The sequence below is a fragment of the Spea bombifrons genome, chromosome 13, assembly GCF_027358695.1.
Source record: "Spea bombifrons isolate aSpeBom1 chromosome 13, aSpeBom1.2.pri, whole genome shotgun sequence".
Lineage (NCBI taxonomy): Eukaryota > Metazoa > Chordata > Amphibia > Anura > Pelobatidae > Spea > Spea bombifrons.
The window spans coordinates 23957597-23978697 of record NC_071099.1 but is presented as its reverse complement, the minus strand read 5'-3'; the positions used below and the strand labels follow the sequence as shown (position 1 = coordinate 23978697).

Sequence of the window (21101 nt, the reverse complement as noted above, 5' to 3'; positions counted from 1 at the left end):
GGCATAGAAACCACAGAGGCATACAAAACAACAGAGCAGCCATCTTTACTGTGGGCAGACATTACAAAGAGGCACCAGCCCCCTTTCAACCCAAACACTTTAAATAATACATTTTCGGTAAAAAAAAAAAGGAACAAATGTCCATAATGTGCAGATTTAAGAGTCCCATTATCATCTTTTCTTCTTCCTCCCCTTGGTGCATCCTTTACCAAACCAGCCCCCGTTCAGAGGCTCCTTGGAAGGTGTAGAGGTCTGTAACAGAGGGTCCTTCTCATGTAGAACAGGCATTATTGGTCGGCGACTGTGGCTGCCTTCTTCCCCGGGGCGTAGAGGTACCGCCGTCGAAAAGATCGGATCCAGAGACCTACAATAAAAAAAAAAAAGGAAAGAGGACTTCAATATAGTAGAGAGAGAAGTGGGCGAGAGAGAGAGGGGAGGAAAAACATTACATAGAGCACCATCTTTTGAAAGATGGTGACCTTTAGTAAAAAGGAGAAAGAAGATCCAAAGTGGCTACAGATACCTGTCATATTCCGGAACATCCAGGTTCAACTCATTCATCACGAGCTGCATGACTTCATCACACTTCCCATTAAGCTTCAAGGTAGCCATGGAGTCTTTGGGCGTCCACTGAGAGGAAGAGAAGGAGGAGGAAGAGGAAGAAGAAGAAGACATCACTGTAACGCAACCATCCAGGCATCGCCACAAAACGCTAGCCAGCAGCCCACCAGACTCATCCCGCCCTACCTGTAAATTCACGATGTAGAGCTTGGGGCGCTTTGCCAGCGGTTTGTTCATACCCCACAGGCAGCGATATTTCTTCAGTACCTGGCGAGACAGAGTTAAGTGAATACGGATTAGATACGTTACTGCGGACAGGGGGGTATTTATAAGGCCAGCGTCAGGAGGGGATCATAAAGCACGAGTACTAAGCAGTGTGATCTGTACTTTGTTGCCCGGCGACGTACGAATGAAGAACAATAATGACCGTACCTTCAGACTCGAGCCCAGACACAGAATGACGTCAGCCCGTTCCGCGGCTTCCGTTGCCCCTGCCCAGTTCAGCGGCTGCGGCAGTTTGCCCCGTTCTCCAAAGTGCACGATGGAGTCGCGGAGCTCCCCTCCGCATTTGTGGCAGAAGCGGCCGGTACCATGCTTATGGAGAGCCGTGCGCTCCGTCACATCAAACAATCGCACGTACTCTCTATCCGGGGAGCAGGAAGTGCACACCTGAGACAGAGGAAAAGCGCGCGTTACCCAGAGTGCCTGGCTTTTACACGTGCAGAGGAGACGGGACGCTGCACACGCACGGCCCTCAACTCACCTCTATGTACATGTTCCCGTGCACCTCGGAGGTTGCTGCTCGGGGTAACCCGCTGCGTAAGTGAAGCCCGTCGCAGTTTTGTGACACCACATGCTGGACCTACATGGAGCAGTCCACGGATAAGCGAGACAACATCTGGCATTTAAGCAAGCGAAAGCAATCTGCCGTGAGCCGCGCGGATCTGGTTAAACAAGCCACGCCACATACTGAGGGGCCTACAGGGCCACTGTGCGGAAGAGCCCACGGCAATGGGAGTGTTAATTAGTATTTAAAACGTGAGAAGGGTAAACAAGCAGGAGGAAGAGCCCCCAGTGAGCCTGAACGTGGCAGCAGCTGGCATAGAGTGAAGCCCTCCGGCTATCGCTAGACTACAAACCCCGGCAGCCGTCAGAGCTCCGTACGGAGCGGCGTTTCTCCCGGAGATGGAGATCTGCCCGCCGTTACTCTACAGGGCGAGAGGCAAAGAGAGAAAAGAGCCTTACCAGTCCGGCACTGTGGAGCCGGGCGATGGACATGTGCGTGAAGGTTGGTTGGGCTTCGCTTAGATCCCCCGAGCTAACGAGGGGAAGAGAGAAAAACACACGTCACAGCCGCGTGAACGCAACACATTCAGGAGCTTTGGTGACATTCGTGGCTCGGCTGAGAGTGGTTTGACTCGACAGCCAGCGATCAGCTGCAAACACTGCCCTGTTAGCCAGTTAGAGCCCCTTACTTACGAAGGGCTTATGAGATACAACTACTGACAGACAGACAGACAGACACACACACTACCATTCAAAAGTTTGGGGTCACTCAGAAATGTCCTTGGTTTTAAAAGAAAAGCTAATTTTTGCCATTAAAATCACATTAAATGGATGAGAAAGCCAACGGAGACGGGGGTTAATGTTGTAAATTATTATTGTAGCTGGAAATGGCTTATTTTGAATGGAATCTCCAATGGCCCTTTATCACTCCCATCACTCCTGTGTTCCAATGGCCCTTTATCACTCCCATCACTCCTGTGTTCCAATGGCCCTTTATCACTCCCATCACTCCTGTGTTCCAATGGCCCTTTATCACTCCCATCATTCCAGGGTTCCAAGGGCCCTTTAATTTCCCGGTTTTCCATTAAGAAAAGCTGAGTGACCCCCAAACTGCTTGAACGTCAGGGTTAGGAGATTTACGCACACAGACATGTATACAAATTGTCACTCGGACAGCACGCAATACATGGAAATTCTGCATTGTCAAAATCTACCCCGCAATCTCTAATATATTATGCTTTTATTTTCATTTTAAATGACAACGTAGCGGCATTGCCTCCGCTGAGGTTTTAGATAGAGCACCGACTCTAACAATAGGTAAACCCCCAATGTGTATTAAATCATTTTATAGGTGGCAATTCTCTCTATCACATTAGGGGAAAAAAGCCACCAAGGGGGTGAATGTCAGCGTCTCCTCACCTCACACTCTTCCCCTTATTCAGCAATGTCCACACACCACGTGGACCCCTGTAATCTGGGATAGCAGCTGCCTGTGGAAAGCAAGGGGACAGGTTGCATTACACACTAACCCCTTCCAATGATCACCGTGGCCTAGTCTGTCTGCCACTTCACTGCACCGGCGGCAATTCTCTGTTATCTCGATCCCCACAATCGTAACTCCGACCGGCCCGCTATCCTTACCGTGCTGATGCCGGCTCCGGTGTAGATCACCAAGTTTTTTGCTCTCCGGACAGCGTCTGCCAACAGCAGAACCTTCTCACGGAGTAACTCTGCCTCATCAACCACCTAAAGAGGAGAAACATAGATGATGCCTCTACTGGCAAGACTTTTCTAGGAGAACAAGTAGAATCACGTGCCAAGCTGGCAGAAAGATACGCGACTCTATCCACCCACGGTAGAAGTCACCAGGCCACCACATCTCTGCTTTACAGAATATAAGTGCAAATAAGCAGAAGTTGGGTTTTGTGGAGGATTCCAAAGATCAGGGTCCTTTACAGCATCGCCTGGGTCAATGAGATGTCTCCTGACTGGATGCCCCAAGACAGGGGCCGACAGGGCTTCTATTGGCAGGACCCCATCTGGCTGTCATGTTCATCCAATGAAGAGCACCCAGATCAAGGAGGTGCCACGAGATGCTGTCACTTCAACCAACGCCAAGGGGGCACATCCAGCACCTCTACAGCTGGGGCACCCCGACCTGGCAGATTAACCACCAAGGACCCCTAAAATGAGAGGTGGGCGCTGCACCCCACAACAAGCCAGAGGAGATCCCACCAACACCCCTCAGACCTGGGGCATTAACGCACCGACCAAACCCCTGCACCCTCCAGCCACTTCCCTAGGAGCTCAGTCCACGATCACCACCCAGCACCCTGGACTGACCTCCAGCTCCCGGTGCCGCTGCCTCTCCCTCAGCTGGATGAGCCGCTCCAGCTCCCGCACCAGTTCCCGGCAGCTGCCCAGCAGCTCCTTCTCCGCGGGGCTCCTCTCATCCGCCGGCTTCCGCAGGATCCGGGTAACCTGCAGACAGACACCGTGAGACTCGGGGACCGCTTCCTTCCGACCCCCCCTCCTCACACCGGGCCCAAATTACCTGCGAGCGGAGGCCCCGGGACATCTCCCGACGTAAGATTTCCTCCCGGGCTTCCGCTTTCCGCTCCGCTCGACCCATTTTACCGGTAACTTTTCACAACAGCTTCACTTCCTCTTCCGGAAAACGAGCGTCTGAGCCCTAGACACATGAATGAACACCGAGCACAAACAACCATTCCATCGAAATGTCGCCATTCCTGAGGGAACAAGCGTATCGATCGGCCATCTTTCCGTAGGCCGAACTTCATACAACTCTATGGGGCTATGACTCCAACAAAATGGAGACCGACAAGGGCGACAAAAGCAGTAGTGTTGGTTTATGTGTGTTTAAAACTCGGGTTGACAATGGCCAGCCAAAATATTATTATTATTATTATTATTATATATTTATTGTTTTTATAAAAACATTCACATTTTATCCCTATTCTTATAGCAGTTTGAGGTTTTACCCTAATTACCCCCACATCAAGATATTTTCACTCTTTGGTTTAACACACGATGGGCGCTCAGTATATCTGGCAACCTTGGGACCCCGGAGCCCCTTTTAAGATTAACCCTTTAATAGCCCACTGTGAAGATTCTATGTAGGGACTCGTGTTACCAAATGGCTCTAAAACCAGCGCTGATGGAAACCTTGATTCGTCATGATTGAAAGATACACCTGAGTTACCTGCATTCAAGCAGGGAGATCTGGAAGTCTTATATATGATCACAGCGGTGAGCAATAACCCCGGGATATGCAGCAGCGCTGAGACCCCATGACGCCCAATCACATTGCCTCGAGTCGCTTAACTTTTAAAAAGTGTTTTATTGACATTATACAAAATAAAATAGACCTTATATCAAACATACACTATATACAGCAGAGGGCAGAACACCTGTCTTCAAGGAGCCCCAAGGATAAGATCCTCAGCACTGTAGCCGGGTGGCTATAAGCGTCCTCTGCGAGATCTTAAGGAGTCCTGAAGACAGAGGCCGGACACCCAGTATATATATAATAAATTAACACCATATAGACTTTACTCTTATCTACAGACGCAAAATGCTACAATAATTTAGCAATAAATACCGGAGACGCCTCTGTGCTGCGGCCCCCGCCGGTCACACGGAGGGTCTCGGTGGGTCGCGCAGGACCGTTCTCACCCGCGGGACCATAAATAAACCAACGCACATCGAAACATTCCCGGGTTTAGGGTTTGGAGACGAGGTAAAGAAACGCACTTCGGAGCGGAGCGAGGGGAGTATCGGATTTCCGGTGGGCATCCACGGTGCTTTGAATTGGGTGGTGGGGGGCCGTTGCTTCACCACCGTGTAACTGCTATGGGGGGGTTATATTATACAGCCCAGCGTCCCTGCATTAAAAGATGGGACCGGAATGGTGGATCCGCTGAGTACTCCCATACCTCCCAAGTGCCCCGCTTTTCACAGGACAGTCACGATTGTTAAGCGCTCTTGCGCTGCCCCACTGAGCACCATGAAGTGGATAAGGCCCATTTCCACTTCTATCAAAGACCCCAAGAGAGGACCCTCGACGCTGACACCTGAAACGTTGAAGGGTACGATCACAGCTCACATCATCAACACGGGAGATAACAACGAACAGGCAGCAACTACCGGCGTTACCATGGCAACAGATCCATATCTGTATTCAAGTCAGTTTCATGGCGACCTCACGCGGTATCAACACCGACATCAGAGCCTGTGCCGGCTCATCTCACTGCCTTGGCTTAGGGTGCTGGGATTTGTAGTAGAAGCTGCGGGGGCCCCCGGGGGCCGCACAGTCCCGACCTGAAGCTTGATACAGTTTGACTCCCCACTTTACACACCAAAAAAAAAAACTATCACAGCAATAGTCACAATCCCACCGGCGACAATGTTCGACCTGACGCCATCGAACTGTACACAGACAACACTGCACGCGGTGACATCACAAGTACGCACCGTTCCCCGACGTGACATCACAAGTACGCACCGTTCCACGACGAGCCCGACGTGACATCACTACGCAACGGCTCATAAGCTACATACTGTCACGAAATCACAGGACGAACCCACAAGCGGCACGGTCCGCAGCCATGGCACGACACACACGCCGGCGGCACGACACACACGCCGGCGGCACGACGCACACGCCGGCGGCACGACACACACGCCGACGGCACCCAACGACTGGCACCAAGGTCACGTTACGCAAACACCACATACGCCACTTGGCAAAGGTAGACGCGGATCCACTAACACACACATGACACGTGATCACACACTCACGCTCACACCTGGTCTTCCAATAGTGAAACCCTATAACTAACAAGCAAGCTCACCCCCCCCCCCCGGAGGGCCGGGGGCCGGACTAAGCGTGGTGGGCGCTGCCTTCACAATGAGCGGTCGCATGAAAGCGCGGCCAGGCAGAGACCCCTCACCGTACGTCACCGGTCCTTTGTGGTGACCCAACTGGGCCGAGTCTCCACCGGTTCATGAGCCGGAGATGAGGAGCCCTCTATCTGGCCTATGTAATGTTATGTGCTTGGGAGGCGGTGGACCAAACCATGCCGACCCCCCCCCGTCCATCGCACCGTCTATGACCGAGCGTCTGTCTTGGATTTGACTATGGTGATTACACTGGTGGCGGCCACCTTGGCTGGGACGAGAGGCCTGATGCCGGGAGTAAAAGGCCCCCCCCTCGGAGAGTTGACGGGACTGCGCGCCACAGAGCGGGCAAAGTTTTGGAGCGCCTCGTATTTGGAGCGCAGGGAGTCGAGTTCGAGGCGCATGCTGGCGTTCTCAGACGCCAGCTTCTCCACCTCCTGCTGGAGCTCGGCCTTCTGCTTCTCCAGCTCCTCCTTCTGGGTGACGCGTTTCACCCGGCAGCTGGCCGCGTAGCCCCGGTTCTTGAGGGTGCGCCTGCGCTGCTTCAGCTGGATGATCTCCTCCTTGGAGAGGCCTCTGAGATGCTGGTTCAGCTCCCGTACGGACATGGTGACCAGTTCCTCGTCCGTAAGGCTCGTGCCATTCTCTCCCGGCTCCCGCTTCACCTGCAAGCAAAGACAACGCGGGTCAACATGGGGCCTGCGGGTCAGACGGCGGGGGGGCCTGCGGGTCAGACGGCGGGGGGGGCCTGCGGGTCAGACGGCGGGGGGGCCTGCGGGTCAGGCGGTGGGGGGCCTGCGGGTCAGACAGCGGGGGGCTCGCCAGCTCATTTACCTTCAGGGCTTTGCTGTTGCCTTTGCTGAGGGTCGTCATAACCTGGGAACCTCGTGTCGGCAAACTATAAACGGGGAGAAAAAAGCAGACAGTGAGAGCCACCTCCAAACCCCCATGGACACATCAGCTGCTCCCACTTACTCGCTGAGGGGGTCTCCCACTCACCCTCACACCATCCGCGTATCAGACGCTAGCACACGGGAACACGTGTGAGCGAGACGCGTTTACACATACATGATGCACATATATAAATACATACATTTGCTATTCAACACACGCGTGTGCAGCTCGGAAGCCGGTTCCTAAAACACGGAGTCCGTGGACGGCTTTACAAAAGGAGAAGCCCAAAACCCTTTAACCCTTCAAGACCTGGCGTGAAAATAACATTTAAACTTCTCTCTCAGCTTAGTTTATGATGTCATAGTTTCAGGCAGTGTAAATAAATAACAGAAACATAGAATCTGCCGGCAGATCGGCCCTATTCGGCCCGTGTGGTCGCCCATCAAACCTTAATCAGTCGATGGTCTCGTCTTAGATTCAGGAGCAGTATGTCTATCCCATGCATGTTTAATCCCCTCGCTGTATTACCCTCTACCACTTCTGCTGGGAGGCTGTTCCACTTATCTACCACGGCCTCTTTTGTTCAACCAAATAAAAGTAGAATTAATTTCAAATTCTCCCGGAGTGTTCGGATGACATCAGAAATGGGGAATGTTGTATATTTTGTATTAAAATACATTACTTTTCATTTAAAAGTCATTTAAAAGTGACAAGACCCCCCAGGATATTCGCAGAGTGATGTTTACACCCGCAGGTGACATCACTGTAATTAAATTGTGGATCAGTCGGGGAGGGGAGGAATAATTCTGGGAATCTGTATTATTACAGTGACAAAAAGGCTTTAGATCAGAGTTTGTAACGCCCCAGGCGGGGTATCGCAACGCGGGATCCGTGCGGCTTTTACACGCCTGGCGTTATGAAACATACAAAGCGCAACTTGGTACGGAGATAAAGGAAAAGACCCAGAGGATAATTGGTTAAGGATCATAACTCCCAAGTGTCTCTGAGTTAGACAGGACAGTCCCTCTCTGAGATCCAAATCCCAGATGCCTCTCTTTTATCCCCCCCGATGCCCCTCTTTTCTACGTGACGTATGCGTGCCCTCTGTGACATGCTCGGCGTGTGAGAAGGAAAGCGTGCTCGGGGTGTGAGAGGGAGGGGAGCGTGCACTCTTGGTGTGAGAGAGAGGGGAGCGTGTGCTCGGGGTGAGAGAGGGAGGGAAGCGTGTGCTCACGGTTTGAGCGAGAGAGGGGAGTGTGTACTCGGGGTGTGAGAGAGGGAAGCGTGTGCTCGGGGTGTGAGAGAGAGGGGAGCGTGTGCTCGGGGTGAGAGAGAGAGAGGAGCGTGTACTCGGGGTGTGAGAGAGAGGAGCGTGTACTCGGGGTGTGAGAGAGAGAGAAGTGTGTATTCGGGGTGAGAGAGAGAGGGGAGCGTGTGCTCAGGGTGTGAGACGCTTTCTAAGGATTAAAAAGAGAGTGAGTAGCTCATGATCTGTAAGTGCAAACTCCATGAGTGAGTGAATGATACACTGAAGGAGAGTCAGATTGAGACGGATGAATGAGAAACACAGGATGTGTGGAGATGAGCGTAACAGTAACCATCCCAACCAGGAGTATGAGTGCACACTCAGCGAGTTACAAAGAAACGAGTGGGCCGTTGTTGTGATGGTCCTGAGGCTGAAGCCCACCCATAATAAGGGGGGTGAAGCAAGCACACAGTGATGGGGAATAGGGAGGAAGGCAAGCACACGGTGATAAGGAGGGCAAGCACACGGTGATAAGGAGGGCAAGCACACAGTGATGATTGGTGGTGAGGAGGGCAATCACACAGTGATGGGGAGTAGTAAGGAGGGTAAGCACACAGTGGTGAGGAGGGTTAGCACACAGGGATGAGGAGGGTAAGCACACAGTGGTGAGGAGGGTAAGCACACAGTGATGGGGAGTGGTGAGGTGGGTAGGCACACAGTGGTGAGGAATGATGAGGAGGGTAAGCACACAGTGATGAGGAGGGTAGGCACACAGTGATGGGGAGTGGTGAGGAGGGTAGGCACACAGTGATGAGGAGTGATGAGGAGGGTAAGCACACAGTGATGGGGAGACAGGGAACGGGGTGAATTATACACTCAGAACCCCCCCATTCTTAGCCCAACAAACCCTAGTGAGCACCTGTCAATCAAAACTCCTCCTTTTCTTCTGCCTCATGACATCACCGGTGTCATGACGTCACACAGCCAACATGGGAGGGGCCCCGAGATGTCACGTCACACCGGCAAGCACCGAACAATCTCACGTGACCGCACAGGTTCCGGAAGTCGCCGATCTGGTCGCGTGAGCCCAGACGCACTATCCGCACGCCATGGGAGACGTCACCTTGTGTTTGGTCACGTGACTCCATTCATGAAGCTCACTCTGTTAGAGGCGTGACCGCTGCTAGGAAGGGCGGAAGCTGCGCATTAGCGAAGTGCTGAGCACGGGGGCGGGGCCGCAGGTCGCCATTTTGTTGGTGGTAAACAGCTGCAACGCCTCTGTAAATAATGATAGCCATATATGGCATGATGTCATTACACCCCAGCTCAGTAAGCGTGTATTGTTTTTCATAAATAAAGCTTTGAATATGTGCAGGATGTGCTACCTGCTTAGTGTCCCCACATCACAAGGATGTTACCAGTAGGTCCCTAAAAACTGGCTTATAATAAAAATGAAAGTCAGGACATCTTATATTGACGGACGGGTCCTGGTTACCTCAGATGTCAAAAGCAAATACAAAGCTGAGCTCCCGGCGCTACCGCAGAAGTAGTGTTTGGTGGTACCGGTGGTTGGGTAGCATTTTGGAGAACATATACGAGAGGCGGTTTGCTTTGCCAAACGCTGAAAAAACAGGAATGTCTAAGGGGTGGTAGGTAAGTGGAACAGCCTCTCGGTAGAAGCAGTAAAAGCTAATACAGTGAAGGTATTAAACATGCGTGGGATAGACATACGGCTCCTGACTAAGACGAGGCAGGGCCGATCTGCTGGCAAATTTTATGTTTCTATGACTACTGAAAAAATTGAAGAAATACAAGATTATAGTAGTACAGACTAGAGCGTGCTCCAGGAGTCAGAGGTTCTGTAAGGACAGGAGGAATATCAGCTAGGTGGTTATCAGCGATCCACCTTTTGAACTCTCCTGTTGTAAAAGTTTTTATGTGGTTATTTCAGGCTCCCGCGGTTGTGATAACGCTCGTTACCAGCGGCTTCTGCGTTCAATTTCCTAACAGACGCACTCGTTTCATCAACTCATCAGCCGACGCATTTCACGCCCCGGCGTCCCGTATCCCACGAATAACAAATAATAAAAATAACAATCAGAGGGGAACAGAGCTTTATTGCCCCAAAATGAACAAATTCCACCCCGGATTGCTCTGTGGGTGTTTCCTGGGTCCTTCCAGACCCCTCGGGTGAGAAATAATCTTCAACAAAACCCAATATTAGCGTATTTACAGACCGGTACAGCCTGACCTGGCGCGGCGGAAAACCGGTTTACTACCCGCTGCGGCTCAAAAGTTTGGGGTCACTACCATCACTCCTATCGCGCTCATCACTCCGGTGTTCCAATGGCACGTTGTGTTCGCCGATCCGAGTTTAAAAGGCCAATTGATTGGCGGAAAATTCTTAAGTCACAGCCATAAATGTCCTTGTTTACCAGGAAAACAGCTTAGTGACCCTAAACTCTTGAACATTACCTTTATGGGTACCGAGTATCACTATCCAGGAGCTCTGTCTGTGGGTCAGACTGGCACAGTATTCCAAATCACGTTAGTTCTTCCATAATAACCGTTGTATTTTTCCATCCCACAGATTATCACCTTGTTGAAGACGCCTTCGTCGATTGATCGTTAGCCTTGAGACCAAGCCAATGTCCACGGAGCCAGAGATATTCCCAGCAAAGGTGGGCACCATGATTACAATTCATTAAATAGTTACATAGATGTCAAGCTACAACCCTGTGATCAACTCTGCTGAATCTATTCCTCGTCCCGACTACTTCTAGAGAGGGCCAGCTCGGTAACCCCACTTGCCCCGTGATGCCAACACGTTTGCCCCTGGTTATGCCACATATGTTATCTGTTCCTGATCATCCGAGGCTGCTTCACAGTACAGACAGACCATTTGGTGGCGTTTTAATAGGCAGTAAGACAGATAACCGTTATAAAAACATTATCACAGCCACAGCTTCCAGAACTTCAAGACAGCACATTGTTTTTTTTACAGTATACATTACATTTTACCAAAACCAAAAGGATCGTCTCCTTCAGGGGTCTTTGAAGGAACATTCACTCCTTCAATGACCCCTTTAGAAGCGCCATAATTATTTGCTTTTAAACTTCGAGATCTTGCAATTTTCCTTAAATGGACCAAAATAAAAACGTAATTTGCACTTTTTAAAGCATCGGATCAAATCTGAACTTGGGGTAAATTGGTTGAAATGCTTTAAAAATCTACTTTATATTTATAATAATAAAAAACACCCTCCCCCCACCACCACGCATACGGTCTGTTATGGTTTTGCTTTGGTTCTTGTAGGGTTCTTGCCGGCTTGCTCAGAATTTCTTGACCCCCGAGGAGTACTTGTTGTTGTTGAAGAGACTGACTTTAGCTCCTGGGGCTGCTGTTGAGATTGTGGGGGATTCCTGCTGCACTTTGCTTAGGGTTGTCTTCTTAATCGAGCCTGCAGGGATCTTCTCCTGGTCTGCCATATACTGGAGCTCCCTGGAATGGTCGATGAGTAAAAGGCATATTATTAGTAATTGTTTCCATGGCAATAGGGGAGAACAACATGGATGATCAGGAAAAATGGTTGGTTTATGAGTTGTGATAGTATCGGTGGTAGGGTCTCTCTGGAAAGGTGTACATAGTCACCTAGAACCCATTAGCTAAAACTAGGATCATCCAAGCGGACATTATTGAAGAGAGCTACTAAATGATGACACAACACCCTTGAGGAACCAATAGTAGGAGAATAGAAGGTCCCGTTTGTAATTCATGTGGATTCATGGTATGGGAAGCAAGGGTTATGGACCAAAAAATGGTGGACATCAAGGAGAAAACTGAAAGATGAGGTCCTGCTCGTGGTGGACACCAGCTGTGTCTTTCAAGTACCTGGTTCTGATGCATGAAGCTTCCACTGCATTGATGAGCAGGGATCGGAATCCTCCGCTCTCCAGAAAGTGAAGAGCATGGATGGTGGCCCCTCCAGGAGAGCACACATTGTCCTTCAGTTGTCCAGGGTGCTGCTCGGACTCCAGAAGCATTTTTGCCGCACCCTACAGACAATAAGAATGACATTCGGAATGATCAAAACCTGATGGAGGATTAAAGGACTCTAAGACAAAGCGAGAGACAAATACTGACCAGCATGGCCTGGGCACCGAGACGAACAGCTAGGCGTCTAGGAAGTCCCATTTTTACCCCTCCATCTGCAAGAGCATCCAGGGCTGTGAAGGCCTAAATGAGGGCAAAAACAACGTCCGGTATTTATCCATTACCTGCCCGCCTTTCATTCCCGATATTTGTGGAACCATATAATGGATAATACTCGACTTTCCCGTCTAGACTCACGTAGGCAGGTCCACTCCCACTAAGACCGGTGACGGCATCAATCAGATCCTCCTCCACCTCTGTACAGAAGCCCACGCTTTGCATCAGCTGCTCCAACAGCCTGCCGTCCTCCACCTCGGCATGGGTCCCTGTGGCATAAACCGTGGCCCCTTCCCTCACGATGACGGGGGTATTAGTCATGCACCGGATCACCTTTGGAGCTGGATGAAAGGTGGTCAGCTTCTGCAGGGAGAAGACAAAGGGTATGTGAGGAGAAGAAAGAACTCGGGGGGAAGAAAGAACGAAGGAGAGGAAGAAAGAAAAAGACTCGAAAGGATCGAACGAAGGCAGAGTAGAGATGAACATGCCCCAAAAGCCCCACCACGTATTACGCACTTCTACTCTCGCGGCTTTTGTTATAGTACCTTCTCGATGGAGCTGATGGTGACACCGGCAGCACACGACACAACCATGTGACGGTCCTCGATGTCGGAGCCAATTTCGTCCAGGACAAAAGGGATGATGGGCGGTTTGACGGCCAGGAACAGAACATCGCTATTCTTCACCGTGTCCTTGTTGCTGGTGGTGAAATTGATGCCAAGTTTCTGGGGGGGGGGGGGGAGAATCCATGACTCCGCCGGTCACAGGAACACGGAATACACTTTGCTGAGTAAGCTTATTCCCTGTTGTCACAGGGCGGCCAAAGTAATCGCTTTCCCATTTAATGCAATAATTAAGTCCAGATAACGCTACATCGAACCCGCCCCATTCGGCCCCCGTCTAGTCGCCTGTTTCTCCTGCTGTAAAAACTCAAACCTTAATCAGTCGTTGGTCTCGTCTTAGATTCAGGAGCCGTATGTCTATCCCATGTGTGTTTAAATCCCCTCACTGAATTAGCCTCTACCACTTCTGCTGGGAGGCTGCTCCACTTATCTACCACCCTCTCAGTGACTCTTGGAGCCATAAAGTATGCCTCACCCTTAAACCAGCCACAGTTGGGAGGTCCGTGTCAGGAGAGCTGGCGGTTATCTTGTGCGCAGCCAACACTCCTGGAAAGAGAAGAGGTTTTATTACAGATTGGACTATGAAGGATGGCAAGCAGCCCTTCATGAAAACAGGTTGAAGCCCGCGATGCTACCTGTGCGGGGTATAGAAGCCCGCTGCCCCTGAAATGACATACCTGCTGCAGTGAAGCCTCTCACCAGGGCGTAGGTCAGCTGCCCGGCGCCTATGAATCCCACGCTCATGATTCCGATCCGACCGTCGACAAACGCAGCAGGGAAGCGATGTCACCTGAAATGACGGAGCGTGCGATATGGATCGGGAATACGTGCATGCGCTGATCTAACATGGGTTTCAATTTACGATTCTGAGAGCTTTCCAACCCGTGATGTCCTGGATACATTTTTTTTGGTGTTCTGAAGTCACCAACGGTCCTGTGATGTAATTCCATCAATCTCATAACCTGAAGTTACCATTACGCTGGTGACATCACCACAGTCCCTGTGTTCTCACTATAGTACCTGCAATGTCACTGGATGTACCTTACTATTTGATGTCACCATAAGACCTGTGATGTCACTGTATTATATATGTCATTATCTGATGCCATTATGAGAATCAGTGTGTTGTATGTGTCTCCATTCAGCTTTTAATGTCATTGGATGTATTTTATTGTCTGATGTCACGCACTGACCTGTGATTTCACCAGATTTATTCTATCTGATGCAACTTTGTGACACGTGGCTTCCTTGCCCATTCTTATTCCCCGGGTATATTTGGCACTGCCCGCTCTTTCTCCGTCCCAAACAAGTGTACTTACCCTCCGAGCCTCCTCCGGTAATCCCTGCAGCCCACGGATCAGTGCAACGACACCGTATCACCGGGAGCGCGCAGAGGACCCACCCACCAAAAGCTTAAACCTCCCCGGTCCCGCCCCTTTACTGTAGCCGTAACCTACCTCCCCGCGCCCCCTAGACACTCCCATACCACACCCCGGAAGTTTTCACAACGGCCGCGTGGCTGACAAATTATTAGTCCCGCCCATTTGTAGGCTTTACTCTGCATGAGTGCAGTTCTGCAGCCACGTGACCATAGGGAGCCAGCAGGCAGCTGGCGAAGTGTATTAAACTACAACTCCCATGATTCCCGGAGCCTGGCTCGATATACTGGCAGATTATTGTTTGTGCCACATGGCGGTTGCTCGGTTACGTTACCCCTGTTAGTCTGCAGCACCTCATACTGATGACTAATAGGATTTATTTCTAGCTGCTTAGACATTTATTAATTATAAATTAATATAAATATTATGTAACGGGAGACACTTTAGGAAGTAAAAGAAAAAGACAGCTTAAAAAGAAAAAAATGAAATATGTTTATTATTATTATTTATTATTATCCTGAGAATCCATGATATATATATTTATTCCTCAGCGCTGTACAATGGACATAATAAGCAGTGTATTGCCTAATCTGGACACCCTTCCCCACGTTAACATTTATTGAAATATAAAAGTTTTTTTTAAAATATGCGCATCTGATTATTCAATGGATTGGGTAATTAAATGTTTTTTATATATACACAAAAAGCATAATTAAGAGAAAATTTAAATCTGATGCGATCAGAAGCGGTTTGCTGGAAATCACCTTTATAATCATTAATTTCTTTGCTTTCTGCTGCTTCTTTTCATATATAAAATATCTGTGTGAGTGTGTAAACGACATCTTATATAAATAACAATACCTTTATAACGGTTTCAGCGTCCTTTACACCAATATGAAGTTACATTCTGTAATATAGCATTGATATGATTCATAGAAAAAACATGTAGCTTAATATAAATGGAATCCAGTGGAAGTAATAGCTGTAGATTGTAAGCTCTTGCACCCAGGGCCCTCCTCACCTGTTGTTTCTGTATGTCATCTTGTTACGTTCTGTCTAGCCTTTGTACAGCGCTGTGGAAACTGATGGCGCTATATAAAACAACAATAATAATAACGTGTCCCCCGGACAGGGACACCTGTCAGCGAGAAGATGGTGTAGATGTTTGTGTGGAACGCCTGATGTTTGTTCGTTCCAGACATTCCATCCATTCTTCTAGTTCCTCCGTTCAGCTGGACCCCGGAGACTCGGAGCAGATGTCATCACAATACAAATTCTCCGGGTTTCTCAACAGTTATCCCAAACACAGCCCCCCCCCACGGTGGAGACACGCTGAGGAGCCCATACCGAGGCATGAAAGAATGAAGAAAAGGGGAGAGAGAAAGGAGAGCTGGAGAAGATATTTTAGGTGGACACAGCAATGCCTACTAGTCACATTTTTCGCATTGCCCGGATTCCACTCTTGTCGCCACTCGGACCGAGTAATCTAGGAAAGGAGCCGCGCCGATCGTAATTGATTTTATTTAGGTAACCCACTAACGTAGTGGTCTGACGGAAACCCCCTCGCCCAAGAGGTTCGGTAAAAGCAACGCAAGTATAAGACGATGCTGCCACGGCACACAAATAAATAAGCACAGAAATGTTTTAAACAACATTGAAAACACTGGATTTTCCATAAAATCTTTAGTTTCTCGGCTGGTTTTCTGCAGTTGGCTGTCCCTACCTATGACATCATCTAACTCGTCGACCCTGTCATTAAAGACCGAGTCAACATTCTGGACCGTTTCATCATTATCTGGTTGTAGGGGTTTTTTTTGGAGCATGTCGATAAAAATATCCCCAAAAAACCCGATGGTTCTGTCACGACCGTCCCGTGTCATATACTTCTGTCTGGTCCCCTTTCAGCGGCTGGTTCCTCTGCTGCCTCTTGAACTAGGCGTGAGATACAAATCGTAGGCGCTGTGTGTACGCAAGGTCGGCTATATACAGGACCAGGTTTACGTGGGTGAAGATCGTGACCACCAGCTGACTGTCCCAAGGGCATCTTCCCCAGGCGCAGTATGAAGGTCTTTTCGGCGATCCGTACTTCGAGTCAAAGCAGTACACGGGCCAGATGACCGAGGCGCTCATGTACATCACTATAGCCAACACGGTGTAGACCACCACGAACCGTTCAAAGGGGCAACGCTGGGTAACCGCCCGTCCAGTGACGTTCATCAGGATCACCAGCACGGTCACGGCAAAGCAGAAGCTATACACGACCACGCACCACTGAGTAGCCACGTACCTCTTATACTGACTTTCAGTGGCCAAAGCACCAAAGATCACACACGCCACGAAGGCTTGCACGACTTTAAGCAGCCCCGAGGCTGTAGCCATGTAATTGCAGGATTGGCCAGGCCTGGCACGGGTCAGATAGATTTCTACGGAGTAAGCCAGGCACAGGAGCCCGGCGCAGACGGCGACGGCCAAGCGGTAGTTCCTGGTGGAGCAGTCTGTGGAGTTACATTTCAGCGACACGAAGTAAAGCGGGTAAATCACTGCAGCGGTGAGAGTCATCAAGGTGGCCAACATAGCAAAGGTGGCCGTGAAGTTTCCCCACGACAGGTTGCGCAGGCAGGACTGGAGCCGCGTCAGCTCAAAGATAACGATGATGGTTGTAAGGGCAAAACAAAAGCACCAAACAAAGATGCAGAAGGCGCCGTACGCGGCGCTGAAGCCAGCTTGGTGCTGCACCAGGCTGAACGTGGTGCATCCGAGCAGCAGCTGCAGCAGGCGGACGCAGCCCACCCGTGACCACAAAGCCTCGAAATTCAGATAGGGGTTACCCGAGGTCTCCATCGGAAGACAAATTCAATTGGATACCGAAAGTCAAGGATATCAGCAACTGACCTTCCACTAAGATACCTCCTTGATCAGCGAGGGTTCCTTGTCTGTGAAGTCTGTGGCAGCCCTGCGTGCCGACTGGGCTGAGGTCCTCGTCTGTGACAGTCCTGCGTGGTCTCTGGGCTGAGGTCCTCGTCTCTGAAGTCTGTGACAGTCCTGCGTGGTCTCTGGGCTGGGATCCTCGTCTCTGAAGTCTGTGACAGTCCTGCGTGGTCTCTGGGCTGGGATCCTTGTCTCTGATGTCCGTCCTGGGTGCTCTCTGGACTGAGGTCCTCGTCTATGAAGTCCGTGGCAGTCCTGCGTGGTCTCTGGGCTGGGGTCCTCGTCTCTGAAGTCCGTCCTGGGTGCTCTCTGGGCTGAGGTCCTCGTCTCTGAAGTCCTGCGTGCTGTCTGGGTGGGGGTCCTCGTCTCTGAAGCCCGTGGCGGTCCTGCGTGCTGTCTGGGTCCCTCGTGTCTGAAGTCAGTGACAGCTCTGGAATCCCTGCTCAGGGTATTAATAGGAGTCAGTATTTATAGTGCTGGATTGGGTTCAGCTCGCGGCTTCACATTGGAGAGTCCGGTATTGCTTACAGACAGACAAATTCCTCAGATCCACCTGTCATCATCCAGAAATACCTTGGGCTGGGAGCACAGCAAGGGAACCAAACACACATCACCAGCATCATACATGTAACATACATGCGCGGAAGACGTGTGTCATCGGTCACGCTAACCAACAGACACCCAAATTATTTTAATCTTGAACATATATGACAATACATGAAAACAGGTTTACGGGGAATTCATCGTGTACTTCACGGGTACAGAAACCCACTGAACCACCCTGGCGCTAAAACAAGTCCCACGAATGCACGCGCCCAGGAACTTTCTAAATGAACCGACTCTATATTAACCCTTAAGAATCCATCGCTAACGGTGGCAGCCAAATAGCGGTCCCCATGAAAACCAGGACTTGTCGGGCGTTAAAGATATTCTAAACAAAGCCACCTGTATTCAAGCAAGGATTTCAGCTGTGATCTAGCAGGGAGAAGATATTTTAGGTGGACACAGCAATGCCTACTAGTCACATTTTTCGCATTGCCCGGATTCCACTCTTGTCGCCACTCGGACCGAGTAATCTAGGAAAGGAGCCGCGCTGATCTTAATTTGATTTTATTTGGGTAACCCACTAACGTAGTGGTCTGACGGAAACCTCCTGGCCCAAGCGGTACGGCTGTCCCCACCTATGACATCATCTAACTCGTCAACCACGTCCGATGTAAAGACCGCGTCAACATCCTGGACCCAAGAACCTTCTAAACGAATGGACTCCTCGCGGATTTACCCTTTAATACTTAGTTACAAAGGATCTCTTGCAATGACCGCTGATGGTGGCAACCAAGAGGTTCTAATAACCATCCTCCAGAAAACTCTGGCTCGTCAGGAGATAAAGATATTGTGAATGAAGTCACCTGTATTTAAGCAGGGATTTTGGCTGTGATATAGCAGGGAGAGTTCAAATGAAGACATTTTTTTTGTGTCATGTGAAAATTAAGTCTTTCCAGCAAACAATGAAAAAAAGGCACATTTTAAACAATTATAGCATTTCTGAGGCAGGTTTATATATAATATATAAGGAGCCCAGTGGACATAGTATGTCCCCAAGTTTAGGACATCTGTCGGCTACAAGATTATGTAGATATTTGTGTGGAATTCCTGGTGTTTTTGACATTCCAGACATTCCGATGAGTTTTGTTCCTTATGGTTAAAAAGTACTCATCCCACAGACCTGGAGATCACCGTGGAAGGTCATCAAATACCATTACAAATAGCTTTCCAGTTGGGGTCCATGGAACCGGACCCCCCCCCCCGAGCTTATCTCGTATTAAATATACCAGATACAAAACTCAAAGCCAATTCATAAATCAGTTATACAATATAGTTTAAAAGTTACCCAAAAATATTTTGCATGTTTTCAATAGTTTTCTTTTTTCTTATTTAGCAATCGTTTTTTTTGGTTTTTTTTTGGTAACTTTTATACATTTTCAATATTTTTTTTTTCCTTTTACTCATTTACTAATCATTTTCTTGAAATATATATATATATATATATATATATATATATATATATATATACATACATACATATATACACACATATATACATACACATTTTTTTTTTTATTTGGTTACTTTTATACATTTCCACTAGTTTTTCTTTTACTAATCATTTTCTTGGAATGTATATATATATATATTTTTTATTTGGTTACTTGTATACATTTCCAATAGTTTTTCTTTTTCTCATTTACTAATCATTTTTTTTATTTGCCAACTTTAATAAATTTCCAATAGTTTTTCTCATTTAATCATTTTCTTGAAATTTATTAATTTTTATGAAGATGACTAAATGAGTGAAAAAAAATAAATAAAAAAAAACGTTATAAATTGTACATATTTGTATTACCAAGAATATAAAGTGCTGAATATGTGCAATAATGAAACCAACACAGGACAGAAAGTTCATTTTTTTAATGAGGGAATATTTCCTTAATACAAGACATGCAGACTTTATTTACATCTGTACACAGGGCAGGCACCCCTACCCGCATTTATAAATAGGATTTACAAGTCCAATAAATAAGGCTGATCCCCCACATCCGGGGTTTGTGTTTTGTTTTTTATAAAAAAAAAATATCTTACAAAAATTTACTAAAAACGTCTTCTCTCGCCAAGTAAAAACTCACTATAAAAAGAAGGGCAAGGGTGGAATATTTCCCTTATTGGTTTGCCGCATCATAATTTGGACGGGGCAGTTGGCCAAAGCACCAAGGATTTTCCGGAGCCTTTCCATTTTAGCCACCAGTTTTAGACTTTTTCATTGGCCACTGTAGATCCTCCTCCATTGGTTGTTCCTCCCCAATTAAAGCCACTGCCGCAGTGGCCAAGGAAAAGGCCTAAAACATAAAATAGGTTGACTGGTCTTCAGCCAACCCTGGTTAATCTACATATATCCCATTTAAATGTCGGCGTAGACCCCAGTGGGGAAAAATAGTCCTATAGCAGGATCCCCCCCCCCCATATACACCAATTTAATTTTGCAAATGTGCTTTTTGTGATTATTTTTGTGTCTACAATTTATCACCCTCAAAAACTGTGCTGTACGCAGTGGGTCCGCGTTCTACACATACCGTGTCCGCTCCAAAATGTGCATATACAGAGCTAAGAGTTACCATAAACAGTGTGCAGCACCCAAAATGTACCGTAAAGGGCATTTCTGTAGCCTAAATGTGCATAGAATAAAGTACCGAGCACCGCTCTGGGATGTAGCGAGTCCCTATTTTTTTTTTTACCAGTCCATGATTAGATTTTAAAATGCCCATTAAAAACACCCCTTCTCGTTTCCAACCCCTCACCCTATTACGTTAGCCATTTTACCTGCACATCAGTTGGGTTCGTCCCCCAAATTCCCATATATGGTCATATCCGTAAGAAATAAAAAGGCTCCTCCTCTTCCCGTTAGACCCCCTCTACCCGATTTCATGGTTCCTTTCCCAGCTGACAGACCCATTCCTTCTTTCCTTGCGCTTGCCCCCCACCCAAGTACCCTTAACCCC

General features: G+C 48.7%; 4 protein-coding genes across 4 annotated transcripts; all 4 read right to left on the bottom strand.

The window, feature by feature from the left end:
- Window positions 1-21: 21 nt before the first annotated feature.
- On the bottom strand, window positions 22-4014 carry SIRT7 (sirtuin 7). The gene is made up of 10 exons (XM_053453958.1): window positions 3902-4014; window positions 3691-3828; window positions 2989-3093; window positions 2767-2837; window positions 1807-1879; window positions 1325-1423; window positions 994-1230; window positions 748-828; window positions 524-630; window positions 22-364 (listed from the first exon to the last, which is right to left on the bottom strand). The coding sequence occupies exons 1-10, from the start codon at window positions 3977-3979 to the stop codon at window positions 172-174; spliced, it is 1182 nt and encodes a 393-aa protein (XP_053309933.1). The 5' UTR covers window positions 3980-4014; the 3' UTR covers window positions 22-171.
- Window positions 4015-6262: 2248 nt separating this feature from the next.
- Window positions 6263-9517, bottom strand: MAFG (MAF bZIP transcription factor G). The gene is made up of 3 exons (XM_053453383.1): window positions 9327-9517; window positions 7102-7165; window positions 6263-6932 (listed from the first exon to the last, which is right to left on the bottom strand). Exons 2-3 carry the CDS (start codon window positions 7138-7140, stop codon window positions 6477-6479), a joined length of 495 nt encoding a protein of 164 aa, XP_053309358.1. The 5' UTR covers window positions 7141-7165; window positions 9327-9517; the 3' UTR covers window positions 6263-6476.
- A 1778-nt stretch (window positions 9518-11295) lies between these two features.
- PYCR1 (pyrroline-5-carboxylate reductase 1) lies at window positions 11296-14664 on the bottom strand. Its single transcript, XM_053453381.1, has 8 exons — window positions 14560-14664; window positions 13918-14030; window positions 13716-13786; window positions 13163-13342; window positions 12759-12980; window positions 12552-12644; window positions 12300-12463; window positions 11296-11909 (listed from the first exon to the last, which is right to left on the bottom strand). Exons 2-8 carry the CDS (start codon window positions 13982-13984, stop codon window positions 11741-11743), a joined length of 966 nt encoding a protein of 321 aa, XP_053309356.1. The 5' UTR covers window positions 13985-14030; window positions 14560-14664; the 3' UTR covers window positions 11296-11740.
- Window positions 14665-16124: 1460 nt separating this feature from the next.
- Window positions 16125-17573, bottom strand: MYADML2 (myeloid associated differentiation marker like 2). Its single transcript, XM_053453382.1, has one exon. It carries the CDS (start codon window positions 17458-17460, stop codon window positions 16552-16554), a length of 909 nt encoding a protein of 302 aa, XP_053309357.1. The 5' UTR covers window positions 17461-17573; the 3' UTR covers window positions 16125-16551.
- Window positions 17574-21101: the final 3528 nt, after the last annotated feature.

Coding starts and splice junctions, on each gene's coding strand:
- SIRT7 (XM_053453958.1), bottom strand. CDS start 3,979: ATGGGTCGAGCGGAGCGGAAAGCGGAAGCCCGGGAGGAAATCTTACGT. Junction 2,838..2,988: donor CCGGAGCCGGCATCAGCACG/GTAAGGATAGCG, acceptor TGCTTTCCACAG/GCAGCTGCTATCCCAGATTA. Junction 631..747: donor TCTACATCGTGAATTTACAG/GTAGGGCGGGAT, acceptor TCTTCCTCTCAG/TGGACGCCCAAAGACTCCAT.
- MAFG (XM_053453383.1), bottom strand. CDS start 7,140: ATGACGACCCTCAGCAAAGGCAACAGCAAAGCCCTGAAG. Junction 6,933..7,101: donor GCAACAGCAAAGCCCTGAAG/GTAAATGAGCTG, acceptor CTTTGCTTGCAG/GTGAAGCGGGAGCCGGGAGA.
- PYCR1 (XM_053453381.1), bottom strand. CDS start 13,984: ATGAGCGTGGGATTCATAGGCGCCGGGCAGCTGACCTACGCCCTGGTG. Junction 12,981..13,162: donor CCATCAGCTCCATCGAGAAG/GTACTATAACAA, acceptor TTCTCCCTGCAG/AAGCTGACCACCTTTCATCC. Junction 12,645..12,758: donor GTGGGAGTGGACCTGCCTAC/GTGAGTCTAGAC, acceptor GCCCTCATTTAG/GCCTTCACAGCCCTGGATGC.
- MYADML2 (XM_053453382.1), bottom strand. CDS start 17,460: ATGGAGACCTCGGGTAACCCCTATCTGAATTTCGAGGCTTTGTGGTCA.